At 46.1% G+C, this 24,564-nt stretch overlaps 1 protein-coding gene across 8 annotated transcripts in view; it reads right to left on the bottom strand.

The window, feature by feature from the left end:
• Positions 1-24,564, bottom strand: part of LOC149355336 (uncharacterized) — a 290,308-nt gene that overhangs the window by 100,648 nt on the left and 165,096 nt on the right. Inside the window, exons 12-13 of one of the 8 annotated variants that reach the window (XR_016291492.1) lie at positions 24,328-24,460; positions 20,488-24,090 (exon numbers count right to left, since the gene is read on the bottom strand). The exons of 6 other annotated variants lie outside the window; for them this stretch is intronic. Coding sequence is in view for 1 of the 2 variants with exons in the window: in XM_089583770.1 (XP_089439896.1) it covers positions 24,453-24,460 (8 nt within the window). In the remaining variant the exon portion in view is untranslated. Of the gene's footprint in view, positions 1-20,487; positions 24,461-24,564 lie in introns of those variants that run through there. One more of the 8 variants, XM_089583770.1, reaches the window with a different exon arrangement.

The raw sequence follows: 24,564 nt of genomic DNA, 5'->3' as shown, positions 1-24,564 counted from the left end.
AGGGCCACATCCAGCCGCAATCCATTTCATTTAATACCGGAGTACATGAACTAGTTTTTGACGAATCTCCACACAAGAGCATACTGGCTCTCACAGATGAATGCTTGGAAGCCCGCTTCCTGACTCCACACAGCAGGAAAGAGATAAGCGTCGCGACTTCCAAAAGCAGCACCTAGCATAGCATTAGCATCTGCTACACACAGATAAAACTCGTTCTCCGGAGCCACGGTCGATGCTGCGGCGGTGTGCATAGGCAACATGCTCCCGATCTTGAAGAGAGGAAGGTTAGTTAGTTATATGGAGTTTTATGGAGCATAAGCAACAGTGGATATCATGCGCCAAACACAAGGTTAGGTGATGTGTTACATTAAGTGTATAGATGTTACATTATATTAGATTTAAAACATTGGCTTTCTTTAGAAACTTACAAACAAGCGAAAACTCGACGAGTGTTTGCTCGCTTAAAAGCAATGCGGGATGAAATGGAATGTGTTCATTGTAAAATACAGTAAAAAACTTTTTCCTAAGTTCTTCGAGATTAGAACAAGAAATTAAAATGTGATTAACTATGAGCTCCTCACCACACATTTCACATACAGGTTTGTCTTTTTTTGTTAATAAGAAGCTCTGGGTGATGTGTGTGTGACCTATGCGTAAACGACATAAAATTACTTCGATAAAACGCTGAAGCAAGGAAGGAATTGTACTTTCGCATAAACCACAGCCTCTCCCGTGCTAAAGTTGTGCACAATAACGACATTTTCTGGTATTTTCCTTCGAACTCCAACCTCCGATCACTCTGGCCAGTGAACTGCAAAAAATCTTGAAGAAGCACAATTACTGCAAACGGGCCTGCAGCATTTGTAATCTGTCATGGAGGTGTTGGACAATGCAAAAGACACCTTCTCACAGGCCCAATTACCACACCTAATAATGCTTCTACGCCTATTAGCACTGCGAATTTCACCGAGCACCCCGCTGGCTGGCGAAGAGGTCGCGCGTAGCACGCGGCCCTCAGATAGGCTCGACCAGGCCCCTTCGTCCTGACCAGTGGGTGGCCATCTGGATTGGAATGTGGATTTGTCCCCAAGTGACTTTGCTCCTAAATGTGGTGCAAATGTGAATGCTCTAAATAATGCCATGGTTACAAAGGACACAACTGCTCCCACAGGATTGCACCAAGCTATAAATGTGGGTGGCAAACGCACATCCCAACATTACTACTGCAAATTGAGTTGTAAATCCCACTACTGGAGCGCCTGAACAGCAGCTAGCCGAATGAAAGGGACAGTGAATGGACAGGGATGGAGGAAATAACGGGAAGGTACAGATGCCGCCTTATGACTCGCCGTGGTCTCTCGTATGTATTCACGGCGCCTTGGTAAGAAGTCGTGAGTTCGATTGGCAGTGTCGGCAGAATTAGTGGGAGAGATGCAAATAACCGCTCATGAGTTGAGATCTGCATGCATCTTCTTTATGGTGGGATAACCTGCAAGCCAAATACGAGTGGAACTCGATGGTTAGAGTGATGACACAGTTCTGCAAGTCGCAGTTGTTTGGAGATGGACAGACTTCACACTCCTGTGTGCAACTGTGAAGCAGTGTAATTGCTGGCAGGTGTTTATACAGACTGTCTCGCACAACTTGAGCCGTGCTGTTCGCACTAATACGCCACCTCGTACTAATGTCCACATTATGCAGAATATGTGGCTCTCCCCTTACAGAGGCAATATAGAATACATTATTATTTTTGATGAGCTGTTCAGATGCGCAGCTGAATGCACACCCCTTGTCGAATGGGTTCCTTCCACACGGATTTGTAGGTGACCTACATTTTGAAGAATCAGGACGCAGAAGACTGCACTGTCACTGAGCATCATATGCCTAGTAGCTATCAAAGATGCTCACTTGGAAACCCGCTTCTTTACTGAAGCCAGCAGGAAATAGATCAGCGTTGTGACTTGCGAAAGCAATAGTGAGCACCAACATTACCATCTGCTACCGGCCTGCTGCATGCAGATAAAAGGCATTCGCTGGAGCCGCGGTCGATGCCGGGGCGGTGTACCTAGGCAACATGCTGCTGATCATGAAGCAAGCAAGGAATTGTGCTAATTTGTATATATAGTGAAGTGTGCTTCAAAATAATATATACTAGTCTACCATCACCTAGAGCAGTGTGCATCAAGAGAGTCATACTAAATGTATTGTACTCTATTGTATTGGGTTTTATGGAGCATAAGACTGAGACCATAATGTGCCAAACACACGGTATGATTTCTTTCGAAAACTGGGTGTCCCCAAGAGCAGTTCTTGCTGGACAAGGACTCCGAGGAGCCCAACAAATCAAAGAAAGGCCTCAGCCTTCTGCTGCCCTCAGCCTTAGCAGAGCCCCTAAGTAATTGATTAGGCGGGCGCAACATGCTTTTCTCTCCAAGCTGTAGCCGGTGCTCCCTGATAGCATGATTTGGCCGACACGGAAGCTAGAAGGAACGCGCCTTTTAGGAGTGGATGGACCCGGCTGTGGACGGAACGGAGGAGGTAACACAGAGTTGCCTCGGCGTCAGTGCAAACCCCAGTGGAGTCTCGCGAAGCGGGGAGCATATCCTTGTTATGGCCGTCTCAGAGATCAAAACTAGTCCCAGGAACGCCGCATGTTCCTATTTCCCTTTTCTTTGTGTGTGCATTACTCGAGTGGGTTTTGAAGTCAGAAATCCAGGAAAAACGACACGGCATCCTTTCGGAAAGCTATTTGCAGCCAAGACTATGTGGACAGTCCGGTTAGTGCGTGCCAGAACGCGTCGACCAGAAAAACAGCTATTAAAGCAAAGATCTATATCTTCGACCTGGACCGCACCGCAAGCGCTCCCATCGATGTGTACATCTTCAACCGTTTCCTACAGGCGCAGTCCTCGTACAGATGCAGCCCGTCCCTGACGGTAACTCAAACCTTCACTCATCTTAGGCAGACGGCCTCTTACTCTTTAATGCACCTCTGGTTGCCCCAATGCGTTTCCCGTTGTATGCTGTCATTTGAATGGGTTGCCAGCAAACCGTATTCCATTGGGGGTTTGCAAGCAGCTAGCAAGCTGAAGACTGCCCAAGCACTTTATCGCGCATCAAGCTGGTGATTTGGAATGCCGTTTCGAGGATATTCATTCTCGGACAACCGCTGTTTCTAGCAAGATGGAAACATCGATAACGTTATAAGCTGCTCCCGTTTTCTTCAAGCACTTGATCTTCTTCGGGACTTCTCTGAACGGAAGTACTCCGGCGCTTTGGAGTTGTGATACCGGCTGTTGCCAGAGCTTAAGGCGAGTAGCGAATACTTGCTTGCCGTTCCATATCTCCCTGCTTACCGTGCGAAGGCGGACTTCTCGTGGCGCCCCATACTAATTTTAGCACATGTGTCGCCTGCTCTTCCGCTCATTTATAACTGTTTGCAGACCACTGCTTGCAAACACAGCCTATGATCGAGAATTTTGCGGATAGCTGTCCAGTGCCAGGTGACGAAAAGTGCCCGCTAAAAAGTAAAGCGAATCACGCTTGAAATCGCAACACGTCCACAAGGAAGCTATGGAAAAATACAAGGATTACCGCACTATCGGAGATGTGGAGGAGGCGCCTGTGTGGCACGCCACGAGGCATTGAGCTCTGCATCGACATGCACGTCAGTGCTTCATCTTAGCCGCGCTATCGGGTGCAGGCAAAGCTCCTTCCTGGCGAGTGACCATAGCAGGGATGGTGGAACACGGCCCTAACCTAGACACACTACACCTACCTGAGAGGTAGATCTACCGGCTCTCAACGGAACAATAACCTTTCCTGCAGGTTCAGAAACCAATGTTATGAATGACGTGGAGCCGAGAAGATGGCTTGGGCCAATGCCAGCATGGCACCGCGCCCAAACGGCGTGTGCAGTGGGCTACGAATAGACGTGCTCCACGCATCGCCGGGGGATGATCACTGTGTGGCCCACGCCACAAATGGACTTTGACAATTTGGGAACACTGCAGTAGCGCTGCCTGGCTACCAGTCGCAAGGAGCTGTTCAGATATGACTTCCACTCAGCGTCTGCCATTGGAAGCAGCATTGTGTGTGGTGGGCGGAACAGTTGCACCTATGCTAGGACCACTCTACACACACTTCTTCTTCTTTATGAATACGGTCACCACAACTTGAGTTCGCCAAAACTTCAAAGGGCTGCCAGTTTACAGCGGACTACATCCCAGCTTGTCCCAGTGACCAGGTACTTTCAAAGCTCGTTTGAAAATCCCCTCCACGACATATCACAGCGTCAACAGGAGGACCAGCCTTCGATTTGTGGCTTCTTGGAGTTTCAATGTATATGCATTGTCTATCCATCTCGTCTGCGTTTCTCCTCGACTCATCGCGCATTTATTGTGCCCAACAGGGCGAGAGTACCACTCAGACGTCCCATTCTCAAAAGAACTGTATATTTTTCATAGTTATAACGATGCCTCATGCACGTACAACGTACATGCTTATATATCACCGAGAAAAATTGTGTTGGACCAAGTGAGACCACAGTGGTCAGGACCTTGTGTCAGGAGATGCCACGGTTGCTGAGGGATTGGTGAAATGATATTTCGCTCTTGACCAAACAGTTGTTTGCTGAAGTTTCCTGTGCAGTGTCTTGATGAAATTAATTGAATGAGGATTTCTGGTGCATCTCTGCAAATGGGCATGAGACCTCACATTGGGAACTTCCTGTGTCTTTGACTGGAATATGACCAAAACACCCATAGGACGAATGCACTCTCGATGGAAATATGGAGCCGGAAATTTGAATATGGAATACGGAAAAATGGATCTTCTGAAATATAAACTCTTCCAAACGATTTTCAACCATGCAACACACATATTGTAGTTCTGTGTGTAAAAAATGTACTGCAAATGGAGGGCCACATCCAGCTGCAATCTATTTCATTTAATACCGGAGTAGATGAACTAGTTTTTGACGAATCTCCACACAAGAGCATACTGGCTCTCACAGATGAATGCTTGGAAGCCCGCTTCCTGACTCCAGCCAGCAGGAAAGAGATAAGCGTCGCGACTTCCAAAAGCAGCACCTAGCATAGCATTAGCACCTGGTTGACATTCTGCTACACACAGATAAATCTCGTTCTCTGGAGCCACGGTCGATGCTGCGGCGGTGTGCATAGGCAACATGCTCCCGATAATGAATCAAGGAAGGTTAGTTAGTTATATGGAGTTTTATGGAGCATAAGCAACAGTGGATATCATGCGCCAAACACAAGGTTAGGTGATGTGTTACATTAAGTGTATAGATGTTACATTATATTAGATTTAAAACATTGGCTTTCTTTAGAAACTTACAAACAAGCGAAAACTCGACGAGTGTTTGCTCGCCTAAAAGCAATGCGGGATGAAATGGAATGTGTTCATTGTAAAATACAGTAAAAAACTTTTTCCTAAGTTCTTCGAGATTAGAACAAGAAATTAAAATGTGATTAACTATGAGCTCCTCACCACACATTTCACATACAGGTTTGTCTTTTTTTGTTAATAAGAAGCTCTGGGTGATGTGTGTGTGACCTATGCGTAAACGACATAAAATTACTTCGATAAAACGCTGAAGCAAGGAAGGAATTGTACTTTCGCATAAACCACAGCCTCTCCTGTGCTAAAGTTGTGCACAATGACGACATTTTCCGGTATTTTTCTTAGAACTCCAACCTCCGATCACTGTGGCCAGTGAACTGCAAAAAATCTTGAAGAAGCACAATTACCGAAAACGGGCCTGCAGCCTTTGTAATCTGTCATGGAGGTGTTGGACAATGCAAAACACCTTCTCACAGGCCCAATTACCACACCTAATAATGCTTCTACGCCTATTAGCACTGCGAATTTCACCGAGCACCCCGCTGGCTGGCGAAGAGGTCGCGCGTAGCACGCGGCCCTCAGATAGGCTCGACCAGGCCCCTTCGTCCTGACCAGTGGGTGGCCATCTGGATTGGAATGTGGATTTGTCCCCAAGTGACTTTGCTCCTAAATGTGGTGCAAATGTGAATGCTCTAAATAATGCCATGGTTACAAAAGACACCACTGCTCCCACAGGATTGCACCAAACTATAAATGTGGGTGGCATACGCACATCCCAACATTATTACTGCAAATTGAGTTGTAAATCCCACTATAGGAGCGCCTGAACAGCAGCTAGCCGAATGAAAGGGACAGTGAATGGACAGGGATGGAGGAAATAACGGGAAGGTACAGATGCCGCCTTATGACTCGCCGTGGTCTCTCGTATGTATTCACGGCGCCTTGGTACGAAGTCGTGAGTTCGATTGGCACTGTCGGCAGAATTAGTGGGAGAGATGCAAATAACCGCTCATGAGTTGAGATCTGCATGCATCTTCTTTATGGTGGGATAACCTGCAAGCCAAATACGAGTGGAACTCGATGGTTAGAGTGATGACACAGTTCTGCAAGTCGCAGTTGTTTGGAGATGGACAGACTTCACACTCCTGTGTGTAACTGTGAAGCAGTGTAATTGCTGGCAGCTGTTTATACAGACTCAGTGGTGGAACTGGCAACTGGCTTCTTGTAGCAGCTTTTGTAGCAGAAGAAATCGCAGTTTGTAGCAGCAATTTTAAGTTTTGTAGCAGGAAAAATGGCATTTTGTAGCAGAATTCGAGCTTTTGTAGCACAAAAAAAAAGCTTCGTACCAAAATTTCATGCCAAAAAACGTTATTTTAAATAAAGAAGCTTTGTTGTATTTCTGGAACAGGCATTTGCTCAGACGTTTTTAGCAACCACAGCCATGCAAGAGCAAGCTTCAATCCCAAATGCAGCTTAAAGTGCTTGGTTCCTTAAATATAGCCGAAAATAAACAAAACAGGAGGTTCTCCTAAAAACTGCCGTTTTTGTTCAGAAGAGCGACATAACGAGATGCTCAACAGAACTATAAAAAATGATACCGTTCATAAAACAAACTTTCAGGTACTATTTGTTCTCTTTTCTTGATCACTCCAGCTTAGACAGTGCCGCTGCGAGCTTTTCCTGTCCATTCTTCAGAAGGGCTTGTCCACTCTCAATGACTGCAAAATGTTTAGACTTGACACCTTTTGTGAAAAGCAGCTCAGCATTGGTGATCATATTCCTGGCCAGTCTGATCTCTCCTTGTACCTTCTCTTCATTCTGACCTCTCTTCTGGGTGTCTTTGTCCTGTACATCACAGTCTTGTTTCGCTTGTTTTGCACGGGTCTCTTCTCCTGCATCCGCCTCCAACCGTTGAAGCTGACGCTTCCCCGACCCTTTCACCGCTCTGATTAATCCTTGTGTCACAGGAATGGCAGCTGGATTTTCTGCCCGATATAAGTTAGTCATAAGTTTTGTTGCCTTTCAGCTTTGACAAAGACATCGAAGACGTGAAGTGTCCATTCACACAGGCAGTGCACTGACAGTGGTCCCTTTGCTCACCTTCGGTTGTGTTCGGTTGCAAAGCAGCGATGGCGATGTGGCTGCCGGCAGATGCATTGCCGGAAGTGTTGCCGGCAGACATCAGTTTTGGTTTCACGGAAATGAGTTTCGGTTTCGTTCTCGGCAGAGTTATTGGAGTTATTCAGAGATATTTCGGCGCAGGCGTGGCGCAAAAGTAGGCAAAAAAACGATTTTGTAGCAGCATGTAGCAGGATTTCCCATTTGGCGCAGTTTGGCGCAATTGGCGCAGCAGTTCCACCACTGCAGACTGTCTCGCACAACTTGAGCCGTGCTGTTCGCACTAATACGCCACCTCGTACTAATGTCCACATTGTGCAGAATATGTGGCTCTCCCCTTACGCAGGCAATATAGAATACATTATTATTTTTGATGAGCTGTTCAGATGCGCAGCTGAATGCACACCCCTTGTCGAATGGGTTCATACCACACGGATTTGTAGGTGACCTACATTTTGAAGAATCAGGACGCAGAAGACTGCACTGTCACTGAGCATCATATGCCTAGTAGCTATCATAGATACTCGCTTGGAAACCCGCTTCTTCACTGAAGCCAGCAGGAAATAGATCAGCGTTGTGACTTGCGAAAGCAATAGTGAGCACCAACATTACCATCTGCTACCGGCCTGCTCCACGCAGATAAAAGGCATTCGCTGGAGCCGCGCTCGATGCCGGGGCGGTGTACCTAGGCAACATGCTCCCGATCATGAAGCAAGCAAGGAATTGTGCTAATTTGTATATAGTGAAGTGCGCTTCAAAATAATATATACTAGTCTACCATCACCTAGAGCAGTGTGCATCAAGAGAGTCATACTAAATGTATTGTACTCTATTGTATTGGGTTTTATGGAGCACAAGACTGAGACCATAATGTGCCAAACACACGGTATGATTTGTTTCGAAAACTGGGTGTCCCCAAGAGCAGTTCTTGCTGGACAAGGACTCCGAGGAGCCCAACAAATCAAATAAAGGCCTCAGCCTTCTGCTGCCCTCAGCCTTAGCAAAGCCCCTAAGTAATTGATTAGGCGGGCGCAACATGCTTTTCTCTCCAAGCTGTAGCCGGTGCTCCCTGATAGCATGATTTGGCCGACACGGAAGCTAGAAGGAACGCGCCTTTTAGGAGTGGATGGACCCGGCTGTGGACGGAACGGAGGAGGTAACACAGAGTTGCCTCGGCGTTAGTGCAAACCCCAGTGGAGTCTCGCGAAGCGGGGAGCATATCCTTGTTATGGCCGTCTCAGAGATCAAAACTAGTCCCAGGAACGCCGCATGTTCCTATTTCCCTTTTCTTTGTGCGTGCATTACTCGAGTGGGTCTTGAAGTCAGAAATCCAGGCAAAACGACACGGCATCCTTTCGGAAAGCTATTTGCCGCCAACACGATGTGGACAGTCCGGTTAGTGCGTGCCAGAACGCGTCGACCAGAAGGCTGTTTGTATTAAGCCAAAGATCTATATCTTCGACCTGGACCGCACCGCAAGCGCTCCCATCGATGTGTACATTTTCAACCCTGTTTCCTACAGGTGCAGTCCTCGTACAGATGCAGCCCGTCCCTGACGGTAACTCAAAACTTCACTCATCTTAGGCAGACGGCCTCTTACTCTTTAATGCACCTCTGGTTGCTCCAATGCGTATCCCGTTGTATGCTGTCATTTGAATGGGTTGCCAGCAAACCGTATTCCATTGGGGGTTTGCAAGCAGCTAGCAAGCTGAAGACAGCCCAAGCACTTTATCGCGCATCAAGCTGGAGATTTGGAATGCCGTTTCGAGGATATTCTCGGACAACCGCTGTTTCTAGCAAGATGGAAACATCGATAACGTTATAAGCTGCTCCCGTTTTCTTCAAGCACTTGATCTTCTTCGGGACTTCTCTGAACGGAAGTACTCCGGCGCTTTGGAGTTGTGATACCGGCTGTTGCCAGAGCTTAAGGCGAGTAGCGAATACTTGCTTGCCGTTCCATATCTCCCTGCTTACCGTGCGAAGGCGGACTTCTCGTGGCGCCCCATACTAATTTTAGCACATGTGTCGCCTGCTCTTCCGCTCATTTATAACTGTTTGCAGACCACTGCTTGCAAACACAGCCTATGATCAAGAATTTTGCGGGTAGCTGTCCAGTGCCGGGTGACGAAAAGTGCCCGCTAAAAAGTAAAGCGAATCACGCTTGAAATCGCAACACGTCCACAAGGAAGCTATGGAAAAATACAAGGATTACCGCACTATCAGAGATGTGGAGGAGGCGCCTGTGTGGCACGCCACGAGGCATTGAGCTCTACATCGACATGCACATCAGTGCTTCATCTTAGCCGCGCTATCGGGTGCAGGCAAAGCTCCTTCCTGGCGAGTGACCATAGCAGGGACGGTGCAACACGGCCCTAACCTAGACACACTACACCTACCTGAGAGTTAGATCTACCGGCTCTCAACGGAACAATAACCTTTCCTGCAGGTTCAGAAACCAATGTTATGAATGACGTGGAGCCGAGAAGATGGCTTGGGCCAATGCCAGCATGGCGCCGCGCCCAAACGGCGTGTGCAGTGGGCTACGAATAGACGTGCTCCACGCATCGCCGGGGGATGATCACTGTGTGGCCCACGCCACAAATGGACTTTGACAATTTGGGAACACTGCAGTAGCGCTGCCTGGCTACCAGTCGCAAGGAGCTGTTCGGACATGACTTCCACTCAGCGTCTGCCATTGGAAGCAGCATGTGTGTGTGGTGGGCGGAACAGTTGCACCTATGCTAGGACCACTGTACACACACTTCCTCTTCTTTATGAATACGGTCACCACAACTTGAGTGCGCCAAAACTTCAAAGGCCTGCCAGTTTACAGCGGACTACATCCCAGCTTGTCACAGTGACCAGGTACTTTCAAAGCTGGTTTGAAAATCCCTTCCACGACATATCACAGCGTCAACAGGAGGACCAGCCTTCGATTTGCGGCTTCTTGGAGTTTCAATGTATATGCATTGTCTATCCATCTCGTCTGCGTTTCTCCTCGACTCATCGCGCATTTATTGTGCCCAACAGGGCGAGAGTACCACTCAGACGTCCCATTCACAAAAGAACTGTATATTTTTCATAGTTATAACGATGCCTCGTGCACGTACAACCTACATGCACATATATCACCGAGAAAAATTGTGTTGGGCCAAGTGAGACCACAGTGGTCAGGACCTTGTGCCAGGAGATGCCACGGTTGCTGAGGGATTGGTGAAATGATATTTCGCTCTTGACCAAACAGTTGTTTGCTGATGTTTCCTGTGCAGTGTCTTGGTGAAATTAATTGAATGAGGATTTCTGGTGCATCTCTGCAAATGGGCATGAGACCTCACATTGGGAACTTCCTGTGTCTTTGACTCGAATATGACCAAAACACCCATAGGACGAATGCACTCTCGATGGAAATATGGAGACGGAAATTTGAATATGGAATACGGAAAAATGGATCTTCTCAAATACAGTGGAACCTCGATTATACGACGTTCAGGGGACCGGGCGAAACCGTCGTATAATCCGGGTGTCGTATAATCGAAAATCAAAGAATGCGGCCAGTGGCGCTCGGCCTTGCGCCGAAAACTGTTGACCGGCTTCAAGCCCGCGGCAAGTATGCCAATCAGATTAAAAAAGACAAACCCAGCATTTGTTTGAAACAGATTTGCAAAAAAAATCTTTATTACCGTTTAAAAAAAATCGGTAATTTTTTTTTTGCACCTTTGCCCAACCTCGGCGCATCAACTTTCTTCAAGGGCTGCCACTTCCGGCAGTAGGTCGCCAACATCGTCGCGCGCGCAAGCAAAGCGCCGGATGTTGTCGACGCTCTGCAACACGTCCGCGTAACTAGGAATGGGAGCACAAACCTCTATATCGTTGTCCACTTCCTCTTCGTCGGAAGTTTTATCGTCGGGGCACATGGCATCCATTACTTCCATTACAAAAAGCACCGTGGACGCCGCTGTCCTCGCTTCGGCAAGCGTGGCCTCGCCCGCTTATCTGTTTTTTCATCAGGGTCTTATCTTTTCTCTTTATCTTTCCTCTGATCTTTTAACTCTCCTCTATCTGCACTTGGCAGCGGTGGTGGCTTGGCTCGAGCCAGTAGACGGGCCCGTGCACTTTCCTTTTCATCCTTCTCTCACTCGCAACAACGCGCAGGCCGGGCCTCCTCGGGACTCCGACTGCACAGGCTCGACGAAAAAGAGAGCAAGTGCACTTGGCGGCCTCGGCAACGCTCTTTTCCACGCAAAAAAGGGGGTGCTTAGATTCGCATGCAGTTTTTTTTTTTCAGAAATTTTTTTCCGAAAATGGGGGGGGGGGGTGCTTAGAATCGCGAAAATACGGTACATCCGGGCCTTCGTTTCCTGACGACCTTTTTTGACGGACGGTACGAGCCAGCCGTCGTACGAAGCGGGGTCCTTCTAAAATTTGCGTCGTATAACCGAGGTTTTTAATGCATTGTCTCTATGGGGGTTTTGCGGGGTTTTGCACATATATCACCGAGAAAAATTGTGTTGGACCAAGTGAGACCACGGTGGTCAGGACCTTGTGCCAGGAGATGCCACGGTTGCTGAGGTATTGGTGAAATGATATTTCGCTCTTGACCAAACAGTTGTTTGCTGATGTTTCCTGTGCAGTGTCTTGATGAAATTAATTGAATGAGGATTTCTGGTGCATCTCTGCAAATGGGCATGAGACCTCACAATGGGAACTTCCTGTGTCTTTGACTGGAATATGACCAAAACACCCATAGGACGAATGCACTCTCGATGGAAATATGGAGATGGAAATTTGAATATGGAATACGGAAAAATGGATCTTCTCAAATATAAACTCTTCCAAACGATTTTCAACCATGCAACACACATATTGTAGTTCTGTGATTAAAAAATGTACTGCAAATGGAGGGCCACATCCAGCCGCAATCCATTTCATTTAATACCGGAGTAGATGAACTAGTTTTTGACGAATCTCCACACAAGAGCATACTGGCTCTCACAGATGAATGCTTGGAAGCCCGCTTCCTGACTCCAGCCAGCAGGAAAGAGATAAGCGCCGCGACTTCCAAAAGCAGCACCTAGCATAGCATTAGCACCTGGTTGACATTCTGCTACACACAGATAAAACTCGTTCTCTGGAGCCACGGTCGATGCTGCGGCGGTGTGCATAGGCAACATGCTCCCGATAATGAATCAAGGAGGGTTAGTTAGTTATATGGAGTTTTATGGAGCATAAGCAACAGAGGATATCATGCGCCAAACACAAGGTTAGGTGATGTGTTACATTAAGTGTATAGATGTTACATTATATTAGATTTAAAACATTGGCTTTCTTTAGAAACTTACAAACAAGCGAAAACTCGACGAGTGTTTGCTCGCCTAAAAGCAATGCGGGATCAAATGGAATGTGTTCATTGTAAAATACAGTAAAAAACTTTTTCCTAAGTTCTTCGAGATTAGAACAAGAAATTAAAATGTGATTAACTATGAGCTCCTCACCACACATTTCACATACAGGTTTGTCTTTTTTTGTTAATAAGAAGCTCTGGGTGATGTGTGTGACCTATGCGTAAACGACATAAAATTACTTCGATAAAACGCTGAAGCAAGAAAGGAATTGTATTTTCGCGTAAACCACAGCCTCTCCTGTGCTAAAGTTGTGCACAATGACGACATTTTCCGGTATTTTTCTTGGACAATGCAAGAGACACCTTCTCACAGGCCCATTTAGCACACCTAATAATGCTTCTACGCCTATTAGCACTGCCAATTTCTCCGAGCACCCCGCTGGCTGGCGAAGAGGTCGCGCGTAGCGCGCGGCCCTCAGATAGGCTCGACCAGGCCCCTTCGTCCTGACCAGTGGGTGGCCATCTGGATGGGAATGTGGATTTGTCCCCAAGTGACTTTGCTCCTAAATGTGGTGCAAATGTGAATGCTCTAAATAATGCCATGGTTACAAAAGACACAACTGCTCCCACAGGATTGCACCAAACTATAAATGTGGGTGGCAAACGCCACATCCCAACATTATTACTGCAAATTGAGTTGTAAATCCCACTATAGGAGTGCCTGAACAGCAGCTAACCGAATGAAAGGGACAGTGAATAAACAGGGATGGAGGAAATAACGGGAAGGTACAGATGCCGCCTTATGACTCACCGTGGTCTCTCGTATGTATTCACGGCGCCTTGGTACGAAGTCGTGAGTTCGATTGGCAGTGTCGGCAGAATTAGTGAGAGAGATGCAAATAACCGCTCATGAGTTGAGATCTGCATGCATCTTCTTTATGGTGGGATAACCTGCAAGCCAAATACGAGTGGAACTCGATGGTTAGTGATGACACAGTTCTGCAAGTCGCAGTTGTTTGGAGATGGACAGACTTCACACTCCTGTGTGTAACTGTGAAGCAGCGTAATTGCTTGCAGGTGTTTATACAGACTGTCTCGCACAACTTGAGCCGTGCTGTTCGCACTAATACGCCACCTCGTACTAATGTCCACATTATGCAGAATATGTGGCTCTCCCCTTACAGAGGCAATATAGAATACATTATTATTTTTGATGAGCTGTTCAGATGCGCAGCTGAATGCACACCCCTTGTCGAATTGGTTCATACCACACGGATTTGTAGGTGACCTACATTTTGAAGAATCAGGACGCAGAAGACTGCACTGTCACTGAGCATCATATGCCTAGTAGCTATCATAGATGCTCCCTTGGAAACCCGCTTCTTTACTGAAGCCAGCAGGAAATAGATCAGCGTTGTGACTTGCGAAAGCAATAGTGAGCACCAACATTACCATCTGCTACCGGCCTGCTGCATGCAGATAAAAGGCATTCGCTGGAGCCGCGGTCGATGCCGGGGCGGTGTACCTAGGCAACATGCTCCCGATCATGAAGCAAGCAAGGAATTGTGCTAATTTGTATATATAGTGAAGTGCGCTTCAAAATAATATATACTAGTCTACCATCACCTAGAGCAGTGTGCATCAAGACAGTCATACTAATTGTATTGTACTCTATTGTATTGGGTTTTATGGAGGATAAGCAACTCAGACCATCATGTGCCAAACACACAGTATGATTTCTTTCGAAAACTGGGTGTCCTCAGGAGCAGTTGTTGCTGGACAAGGACTCCGAGGAGCCCAACAAATCAAATAAAGGCCTCAGCCTTCTGCTCAGCCGTGAGAAAATGGATGAGGTGCATCAAGAAATGCGTCAAAGCACAAGGTAAGGATTTTTAGTTGACACTTTTTTCTGATATCATAATTTGTTTAGTGATCTTTAACAAACTAAATACAGATGAATAGCTGCTCTTCTCTCAACGATAGTACACCAAGCCTAGCAGTGCTTAGACACTCAGGCGCTTTGGAGTTATGATACCGGCTGTGGCCGGAGATGAAGGCGAGTGGTGCATAGGTGCTTGCCCTTCCATATCTCCCTGCTAGCAATGCGCCAGTGAACTGCTCACAGCGCCCCATACTAATTTTCCCATATGAGTCTCCTGCTCTTCCGCTCAACAGACTGTTTGCAGACCAGTGTATGCGAACACAGCCTATGAACGAGAATTTTGCAGAGAAAAATATAACTTTCCAGTGCCGGGCGAGGAGAAGTACCGCTAGAAAGTACAGGGAATCACATTTGAAATCGCAGCACGTGCGCAAGCTACGGAAAAATGCAAGGAATACCCCCTATCAAAGATATGGACGAGGCAGCTGAGAGGTATGCCAGTAGGCACTGAGCTCTCCTGAAGCACTCGGCTCTGAGTCGACGTGTACGTCACCGATTCATCCTAGCGGTGCTATCAGGTCAATCTGTATCAAATGCTGTGCGACGAGGGCGGTGCAGAGGAAGGAGCCCTAATGTACCAGCCTTAATTAGCACTGACAACGCTGTGGCAGACACGCGGCACTGCAGAAATAGGCGCATCGTTCATTCGGTGAGCAAACTCTCGAGATCAACCAATAAGTGCCACCTGCCAGGATGGCAGGGTGGGCGTGCTGCCTATCCAGTCTCCGGAATGCACTCAACATTACAGATGCCAAGCCATGTATATTTGCCAATATGGCATAGCTTTCGCTCTCTAACCAGGTTCATCAGTAATTAAACTGCACCTTTTTTTTCCAGAGCTCTCCAATACGGCACCTCTTAATTTTTCTTCTCTCATTCCCTCTATCCTTTCCCTTATGACGAGGTTCAGGGGTCCATTGAGATGTGAGAAAAAACCAATTTTCAGGCGTCATCACATTAGCGACAGCATGACGTTTTGATTTGTCTGCAGAGCCCGCGATGCATGTCCGTAACGGCAGTTTGTTTTGGTACGGTGGCAATAAAGACGCTGTATCGAGGCGATGGCAGCAACATCAACTTAGCAACAGGCAGAACAGTAGCTCCCCCCAAGACGTCCGTGTTCAATAAGGTGATCATGGCTCAGCACCAGGAGGAGACGCCCTCGAGAAATCGTGGACATAATACCTGAAAAGCGCCACAGGCAAGGCAGCAGCTGGATGAAGGCGAAGGAGGCGGAGCTGATATCTCTATACGAAAAGTTTCCCGTCCTCTGGCTTAGCAGCGACCCTAACTACTGCAACCAACATGTTCTCGCATTTATTAAGCATGAAATGCTTTTAGCTCCCGTTGTCGGCAGTGTGGTGACGTCATGCCGAGGCCGAGAGCCAACATCTGGGCACTGAATTCCACTCATCCGGGAGCTGAAACGAGAGCATCCGGGCACCGTACGAGATTTAACGACTCTCTATAAGAGAGAAGGCCGCTTAGAGCAAGAGGGGAGCTCCAGGGCGAGAAGGGTTTTGGGCAGAAAAACTGCTTCCGCGCCGTCCCCAAGGATGGCGCAGCGGTCCCACACTCACGCATGTGAAAGACCGGCCGCTGGACCTTCAGCTCGTGACGTTTTCCCTTTGGCAGGCAGATGTATACACGCTCACAGAGTATTCGAACGTGCTGCATATATATTCTTGTCAGGCCTGCGTCTCGTCGTGTCCGTGTACGCTTCTGCATCGTCCTGCATTTCAATGCCGCCACCGTCACAGCTGCTTAAGCCGAGCAATGAAGCCTGACAGAAACCGGATACAGCTGAGGAGGCAGGGCGAAAGACACAGGAAACGATTGCATCCACATGGGCCAGTGCACAGTATGTGTGGTGTGTTGTGGTGTGGTATGTTGAACACTAGACCCATTTCAAGATTTTTACTAGTAACATCTACAACCGATGTGTTATGCCCGTAAACATTTCATGCTTACTCTACTTTCGGTTACGGGAGAGGCAGTTTTTTTTTTAGTCTTCTCCATTTTCAGAGAAGAGGAGACTTCAACAGGCCAAGCTGCACTAAGCTGGTGGACGCAGTTTGTGCACGCCTGCCTTGGCATGAAATTACTAACTGATGCGGCACTAGATATGAAGGACGTTAGGGGCCATCAGCAAGCCTGTACCATAGCTCTAGCTTCGAAGAAGCGCTCACTCAAGACTCCCGGGTCAAAGCCTCTCACGCCCAGGAACGGAGCAGTGAGGGAGCACGTGATAGTCTATGGTACGGCAACATCGTGATAGTCCGATCGTCGGATTCACGGAGAGCCTGATGAACAATTTGCGTATACCGTATTTTCCGGTATATAAGACGCGGCTTTTTTTCAAAAATCTTGCTGGGGCGTCCTATACAAGGGTGCGTCTTATATGCGACTTTTTCTGTTTTTTTTTTGCGAGTTCAGAAATTACTCAGGTCCATGTTCAAGCTTTTTTCACCGAAAAAACATCACTACCAATAACGCGGTTTTAACACGGTTAATACTTCAATACGGGGACCACCGAGAGCAACTTTATTATTAAACGGTGGGGATGAGGACTTCCGGAATCATAAACCCGCGACCGTTTCGCAGGCCCCAAGCAAAAGTAACGTGAAATGCCAATAGATGGTGACAATCACGTTTCTCGCCATTGTCAAGACAAGCCGGCGTTTCTTTCAGTCACCCTTTGCAACTTTGTTTGCTCCATGTACGTAGTACGTGCGTAGTGCGAAGAAAATGTTTCAGCTGGGTCGCCTCCAGAAATGGGCATGCTTTTTGATAGCACATCTTAAGATCAAGACTTAGAAGGTTTTAAGTTAATATAAAATGTTCTTATGGACATAAGGAGAGTTCCTTCGTTCTTTTTTTCTTTTTTTGCTAAAACGTGGGTGGGTATGGCGTGAGTGTTGCCTTTTTCGATCACTTAGCGGTGCTTAAGAACTTCACAGGTAAGGTGCATTTTGCAATGGTCGCACAAGCATGTTTAATTAAGCCTCACTAGCCTAACTGGGTAAATTGGGATGCGTCTTATACACGGGTGCATCTTATATGCCAACTTTTTCAATGACAGCCTGCATATAGGGGGGTGCGTCTTATACACCGGAAAATACGGTATGTATTTGCCTCTCTAAATTATTAGTACACTGCTGTTCCAAGATACTTCTACGGTAGCCTCTGTTACGTGTTGCGTAACATGCGGTGCATTGTTTTAGAGAACACTGCATGTGTTTTTACGAGTGCTATTTCAAGTGGCAGGCAGGCGGTAGGCTTTGCCACAATACACGGCTGAGTAAAAAAAACACTCCTCTATTATAAGTCCTGCAGCAGCTGCTGTATGGCATTATGTGGTCAAAAAATGCTACCTTCTTTTGTGTAGCTACCTTTGCGACATGATCCTCTCCTAACATCCATGCCACTACTTGCTGTGGGCCAAAGAGCCTTCGGTTTGTGGATTCTTGGAGTTTCTATGTGCATTGTCTATGTGCATTGTCACGCCCCCCAAAAAGGGGCATGAGTACCACTCAGCCGTTCTGTTCAAGAAAGAACTATACATTTTTCACAGATATAACGATGCACGGTGCGCGTACAATAACCAACATGCACAAATATAGCCGAGGAAAATCATGCTGCACCAAAGAGAGACCACGGCGGTCAGGTCCTTGTGGCAGGAGATGTGCTGAGTGATTGGTGAAATATTTACCTTGGGTGGCAAACGCCGTATCCCAACATTATCACTGCAAATTAAGTAGTTGTATCCGACTACAGGAGTGCCTTAACCACAGCTAGCGGAATGAAACGGGCAGTGAGTGGACAGGGATAGGAAAAATAAGGGGAAGGTACAGCCAGCAAGGACAGGGGATGGTCTTCCAAGAGTGCAGTTATGCGCCTTCTCTATGTGAAACGCCAGTGCCCTCCGTTCCTTTTCTCCTGGAAGGAGTTTAATCAGCCTCTCACTGCAAGCTGATTGCGATGACTGGATTCCCGCTCTAATTAAGAACGAAACATTAGAAAGATTGTATCTGCACTTCGACATTTTGAGCCTTGAGCCGTGGAGGCAGTTCTTCAGCACCCTTTCGACAAAGTGCTGCCTAAAAACCATCGCCATTAAATGCTTCCTTTCAAGAAAGAACTCTATTTTTATGGTTATAACGATGCCCTGTGCACATACAATACCAACATGCGCAAATATAACTGAGAAAAATTGTGCTGGGCCGAACAAAGACCACGGTGGTCAGGCCCTAGTACCAGGAGATGCCATGGCTGCTGAGAGATTGGTGAAATGATATTTAATTTGGGTGGAAAACGCCACATCCCAACATTATTACTGGAAATTAAGTAGTTGTATCCGACTATAGGAGTGCCTTAAGAGCAGCTAGCGGAATAAAAGGGGCAGTGAGTAGACAGGGATGGGGAATAAGGGGAAGGTACAGCCAGCAAGGACAGGGGATGGTGGGGAATAATGGGAAGGTACAGCCAGCAAGGACAGGGGATTGTCTTCCAAGAGGGCAGTTATGGGCCTTCTCTCTGCAAAACACCAGTGCCCTCCGTTCCTTTTCTCCTTGCGAGTTTCTTCAACCTCTCACCGGAAACTGATTGCGATGACTGGATTCCAGCTCTAATTAAGAACGAAACATTAGAAAGATTGTCTCTGCACTTCGAAATTTGCAGCCTTGAGCAGTGGAGGCAGTTCTTCAGCACCCTTTCCACAAACCGCCGCCTAAAAACCGTCACCATTAAATGCTTTCCGTTCAAGAAAGAACTGTATATTTTGTATGGTTTTAACGATGCCCTGTGCACGTAGAATACTGACATGCGCAAATATAACCGAGAAATGACAACAAATATATAAACGACATATTCAACATAAGCAAAGAGATAAAATATATTACTTATGCTGATGACACCAGTTTATCCTGCTGCTCCTCTGATCTCTGATATGAAACAACTGACAGACACCGCGAACACAGAACTGGTTATCTTGAGGGAATGGTCTTCCGTGAATTCATTATCAGTAAACCGAGAGAAAACAAAGGCAATAATATTTCATTTGAAGGGCAAGGTAGTATCGAATCCACCACCAATCCTTTTTAGCAGCACACAACTACAATACGTTGAGGCATTCACCTCCCTTGGCATAGATTTTGCTCTCACAATGTCATGTAATACCCACATTAGCAAGATATGCATCACCCTGTCAAAATTCATAGGTATCATCACTCATAATAAACATATTTTGCCCATGAAAATAAAGCTCGATCTTTATTATGCTTTTTTTTCTCATATATGCGCTATTGTTACTTGGTATGAGGAAATACTACTGTGTCAAATATACAAAAACTTCCTATTCTACTGAAAAAAATGCTACAGATCATTTCAAATGCTTCCTATGATGCCCTGACTCACTCCATAAGAAAAGTATAAAATTATTCTGGTTAATAAGCTATTTGAGTACAGGATTGCCTACTTTTATAAAAAAATTCACGACACGAAATGACCCTTTTTTGAGCCGCATTGTTCCTCTTGGATGATATGCCACACCCTATGCAACTATAGACCATGGAATGTTCGCAATACCCAGATGCAGAACTACGGTTCTGCGACGTTAAAATATATTCTACTGAAATGTTAAACAGCCCTCTCTATAGCAATCTAACAAAAATGACTTCTTCTGCACTTAGGGAACTGTTCATTGACTAGGTTGTATTTTGTTATTGTGTTCAAATGTTTTACCTGTCAGGGCCTGAAAGCCACTGCATTCGGTGTGAGCACGTAGTAAGTAGGCTGTTGTACGTGTGGCGTCGTCACCTGTTCACCCTTTAGACTGGGGTGTATTTCATTGAAGTGATAGCTTCCCTCTGCTAGGTAAAGCCAGGTATCGCAGTGTGTGCAACATCATGAGCATGACTGGCAGGAGGCAATTTCTCTTTTTTTCCCCCTTTCTCTAACAATGTATAAAGACTCTCTTTTGTAACTGCCACTGCTAATCCTGCCGACTTCTACTGGTGACGAAGCTTGTCAAGCGGTCATTGCAAACTGCTTTTTTTCGTCACCCATGGTTTTTGTATGACAAAAGCTGAAATAAACTTGACTTCAGTTGAAATATTAGGCCGTAATGTAAAATGTTATTCGTCTAAAACAGACTTGTAACTTCGTAATGTAATTGTATATATTTATGACCTCAGGCTGGTAACACAAAAAGACAAATATTCCACTAAGAGTGAAATACACAAAAATTTGCTAGTCTTACTGCCTAAGGCAATTTAAAATTTCGGTAGTTTGGCTGACAAATAACTCAAGCAACAAAAAAATGTTGGCTGCCTCATAGAAAGCAGTTAATTTTTGAGATGTTACAAAAGACTTCTCTATAAGTGCACTGATCTTTGAATGTTCAGAAGTCCAAGCACATCTATGAACATCAATATTCTTCTGAATGATGAACATTAAAGAAGTAAATGCCCAATTATAATCCACACAAAAAAATTGGAAAATGAGAAAAAAAATCTATTGACAGTGGCTCTGAAACTTAAGAAAATGCGAACATCATGAAAGAAAAAAAATGGCTGATAGGTATCTTCTGGACAGAAATGTTTCGATTAAAGTTGCTAAAGGTTGAGCCTAAAAGTAGAGTTGCAAACAGATAATGTTTTCAACTACAAAAGAAAGCTCTCGCTAACCAATGTTCATGTGTCACCGCAAAACTGCTCCTCAATGTTGAAACATGCGTACAGGCATCCAACACGCACTGAAGAGCAGTAAAATTCATCGTGGACTGGTAAGTCCTGGAATGAAAATACCAGTAAATCACAATGGCATCACATCAGTATAAATGCTGTCATAGGAGTTCAACGGCATTGGACGAGGCTTCTCTGAACTTGCGACCGCTTTTATGGGCCATTAGATTTATTTCGAGATTGTTTGCTTAAGGTTAGTATCTATACATCCTTATTACCGTGGTCTGAATTCGCACTGTCGCTGCTGTGGAAGAGAGCCCAAAAACATTGTTGCATCTCGTAACTTGTCTGCTTCATCGCATAGTTCCATTGGCCTCATTGTAGTGCAACAAGTTGGGCCCCGTAATTTTAGCAGGCAGAACGAATTTACAGAGATGGCGGTACCATATCTTATCCGCATAATGTAGGCAGACGGCAAATATAGCTGAAATTACTGCAGGCAGACACCTCTACTGAATCTTGCGCACAGAAAAATTGTACACCAGTAGCAGGTAGAAAACAATATTCACCAGGCGGTTGATGTTTCAGGCTGGTTTTTTAAACGAATTCATAGTGAAAACTAAAACAGACTACCTGACATCATCCTAATGCTCAATGCTACTACTAGTACTAAAAGAAATGATCGCGATGGCGATAAAAACGACAAAAAACAGTGAAGTTGCACACCACGCTTTCCGGTCCCGCACCAAAATCCACCACATCATAGCACAGTTTTAAGTTACTTCTAGACTGAAAGTTTACTTCTTGGACCACATAACTGATAGTGTAGCAAGTCGGAAAGTTTATTGGTCACATTGAAATTGCGCGCAATATAAATGGGTCATCGGTGACTCCATGCCGCGCGTGTTAAAGCTTAGCTGTCCATCTGTTCTCGTCCAATTTGGTCAGGTGCTCTTCAAACAATATTTTACACTGCTTCTGGTGCTTCGGGCGATACCCAGCCCATGTGCCCCTCTAATGCCTCATTTATAGCTTTGCCGTGAGCGCCTAATGTAATTCTCCCGACAGCTCTCTGGTTTAATTTTAGGTTGTGGCTAAAGGTACAGTTAAGATTGGAGAACACGGGCCTGGGAAGAATTACTTCGAGACGTGAGTAATCGTGAAGCAAAAATGCGGCGAGGGCTGGCGACGGCTGCAGCAGCGGCAGCAAGCGGCCAAGTCTGTCCTCGGGTCACCAGACGATGGAGGGGTGCTGTGCAAGGTCAAGCTGTTGCTGTTAACTGAAAGATGGCTGTGTCCTCGACAGAGGTCTCGTGTTTTGGACATACGGCGGGGGAGTACGAGGACGTTCTTTCACCTGCTGGGAGACTGCGGAAAATTCATTTCCTACAGAGGCAACAGAATACTTGCCCCAGTGGTCAAATTGACACAGCAGTATTTGATGATTCAGCCTCTACCCCTTCCTATCGACCGAGCTTCGAGAGAGCGGGACAGCCCAGCACCACCCCAGGCCGTGGGTGGTATCACCAGTGTCCACATCTTCCCATCTGATTGGACATCGTTCTCCGAACCACGCAGCCCTCAGAGGGGCTCGATCAGGCCCCTTCGTCCAGACCAGTGGGTGGCCTTTCTGACTGGAATGTGGATTTATCCCCAAGTTACTTTGCAGTCCAAAAAAGGCAGAAAACAGTACCCTCTGTTTTATGCCATTTGAATATATGTTTCATTGTGCTTCTATACCACCGACCATACTTGCAGGGTCGAACAATAGTTTAGATATTCCTTAAAGGCCAAGAGATAACGGGAGCTGTATTTGAGCAGAATGCTTCCTCCTGCGGACACTGGTGCACTAGTTCTGCGTAGGACTGATATTTCACGTGGTTATTCAGTCGCCTAGCAGTGGAAGCGTGGTGAAATGTGCACGCTCATGTTTGATCAATATGAGTTACATGCGGTTTCTGCAGGCGTCCACATCACAGAAATAAATAGGTTTTTGGTAAAGTGGTTTATGAGGAAAGGAAATGGCGCAGTATCTGTCTCATATATCTTGGTGCACACCTGAACCGTGCCATAAATGAATGGAGCCTCTAGAAACTGAAGAGGGCTGCCTTGGAGATATTTTCGCAGGAACAGGCAACAAGAGACATATCATGAATGATGATGCAAAATTATGTTAGCCTGAACTCGGGTTTTTCATCAAAACAGGTACGTCTTCTCAGCATCTGGGCACCTCACATACCATAATGTGATGTACCATATGACACTATTTATCCGGGTTTGTGGTTGCACTCAGCGGTCATGCATTACAAAACGTTTGTTATTGTTAACCATTCTGTACTATATTGTACTATATAGTCAAGTGCGCTTCAAATAATATATACATGTCAACCATCATCTACAGCAGTGTGCATCAAAGCAGCCAAGCGTATTGTATTGATCTGGTTTTATGGCGCATAAGCAACTCACACCGTCATGCCCCAAACCCATCTTGGATGGGTTTGGGTACCCCTGGTACAAGGGCAGTTCTCATTTATTGACCAATATGACAGTGTTCGCCATTCCTGAAATGAAAATCCTCTGCATGGCATCTTGGCACATAATAGTTGTGTTTGCAAGGAATCTTCAGCCGTAGCATCGGTGCCCTGTGCGACGAGACTGGCGTGAGGACACTCAGCAGAAAGGACACTGCTGACTAGGGAACAGATTTTGGTGGTGAAATAGGCTTTTCCCAGAAGGATTTCATCTCTTGTAAGGAAAACCTTCTTCATGCATAAATTATAGGCCCAGTGGATTAGTGAAGGCATCCGCCAAATCCATTTCATACAAGGACTCCACGATAAAGCTATCCGCAGTCAACAATTTGAAAAAGCAAGCCGTACTTGAGTTGGGCAGCTCCTCGTTGATAGTTCATCGCGAGGAAGAACAGATAAGGCAGCCGTCGCTTGGAAGCATTATGCCTCTAATGTATATACGTTTTCATTCTTGGCAGAAGGATTTATCCCGTCTAATGCACTGTTAACAAAAAAAACACCAAGGTGGGAGTAAATAGCTTGTCCTCTGACGCACAACCAAAAGGTAATTTTTACTCCATATAAATGGAGTATTTTATTTTTTTC

Source organism: Amblyomma mixtum, chromosome 3 (genome assembly GCF_055824585.1).
Source record: "Amblyomma mixtum isolate Tamu chromosome 3, ASM5582458v1, whole genome shotgun sequence".
In the NCBI taxonomy this organism is placed as follows: Eukaryota; Metazoa; Arthropoda; class Arachnida; order Ixodida; family Ixodidae; genus Amblyomma; species Amblyomma mixtum.
The sequence above is the reverse complement of the archived record's forward strand: the minus strand, read 5'-3'. Positions and strand labels throughout refer to the sequence as shown.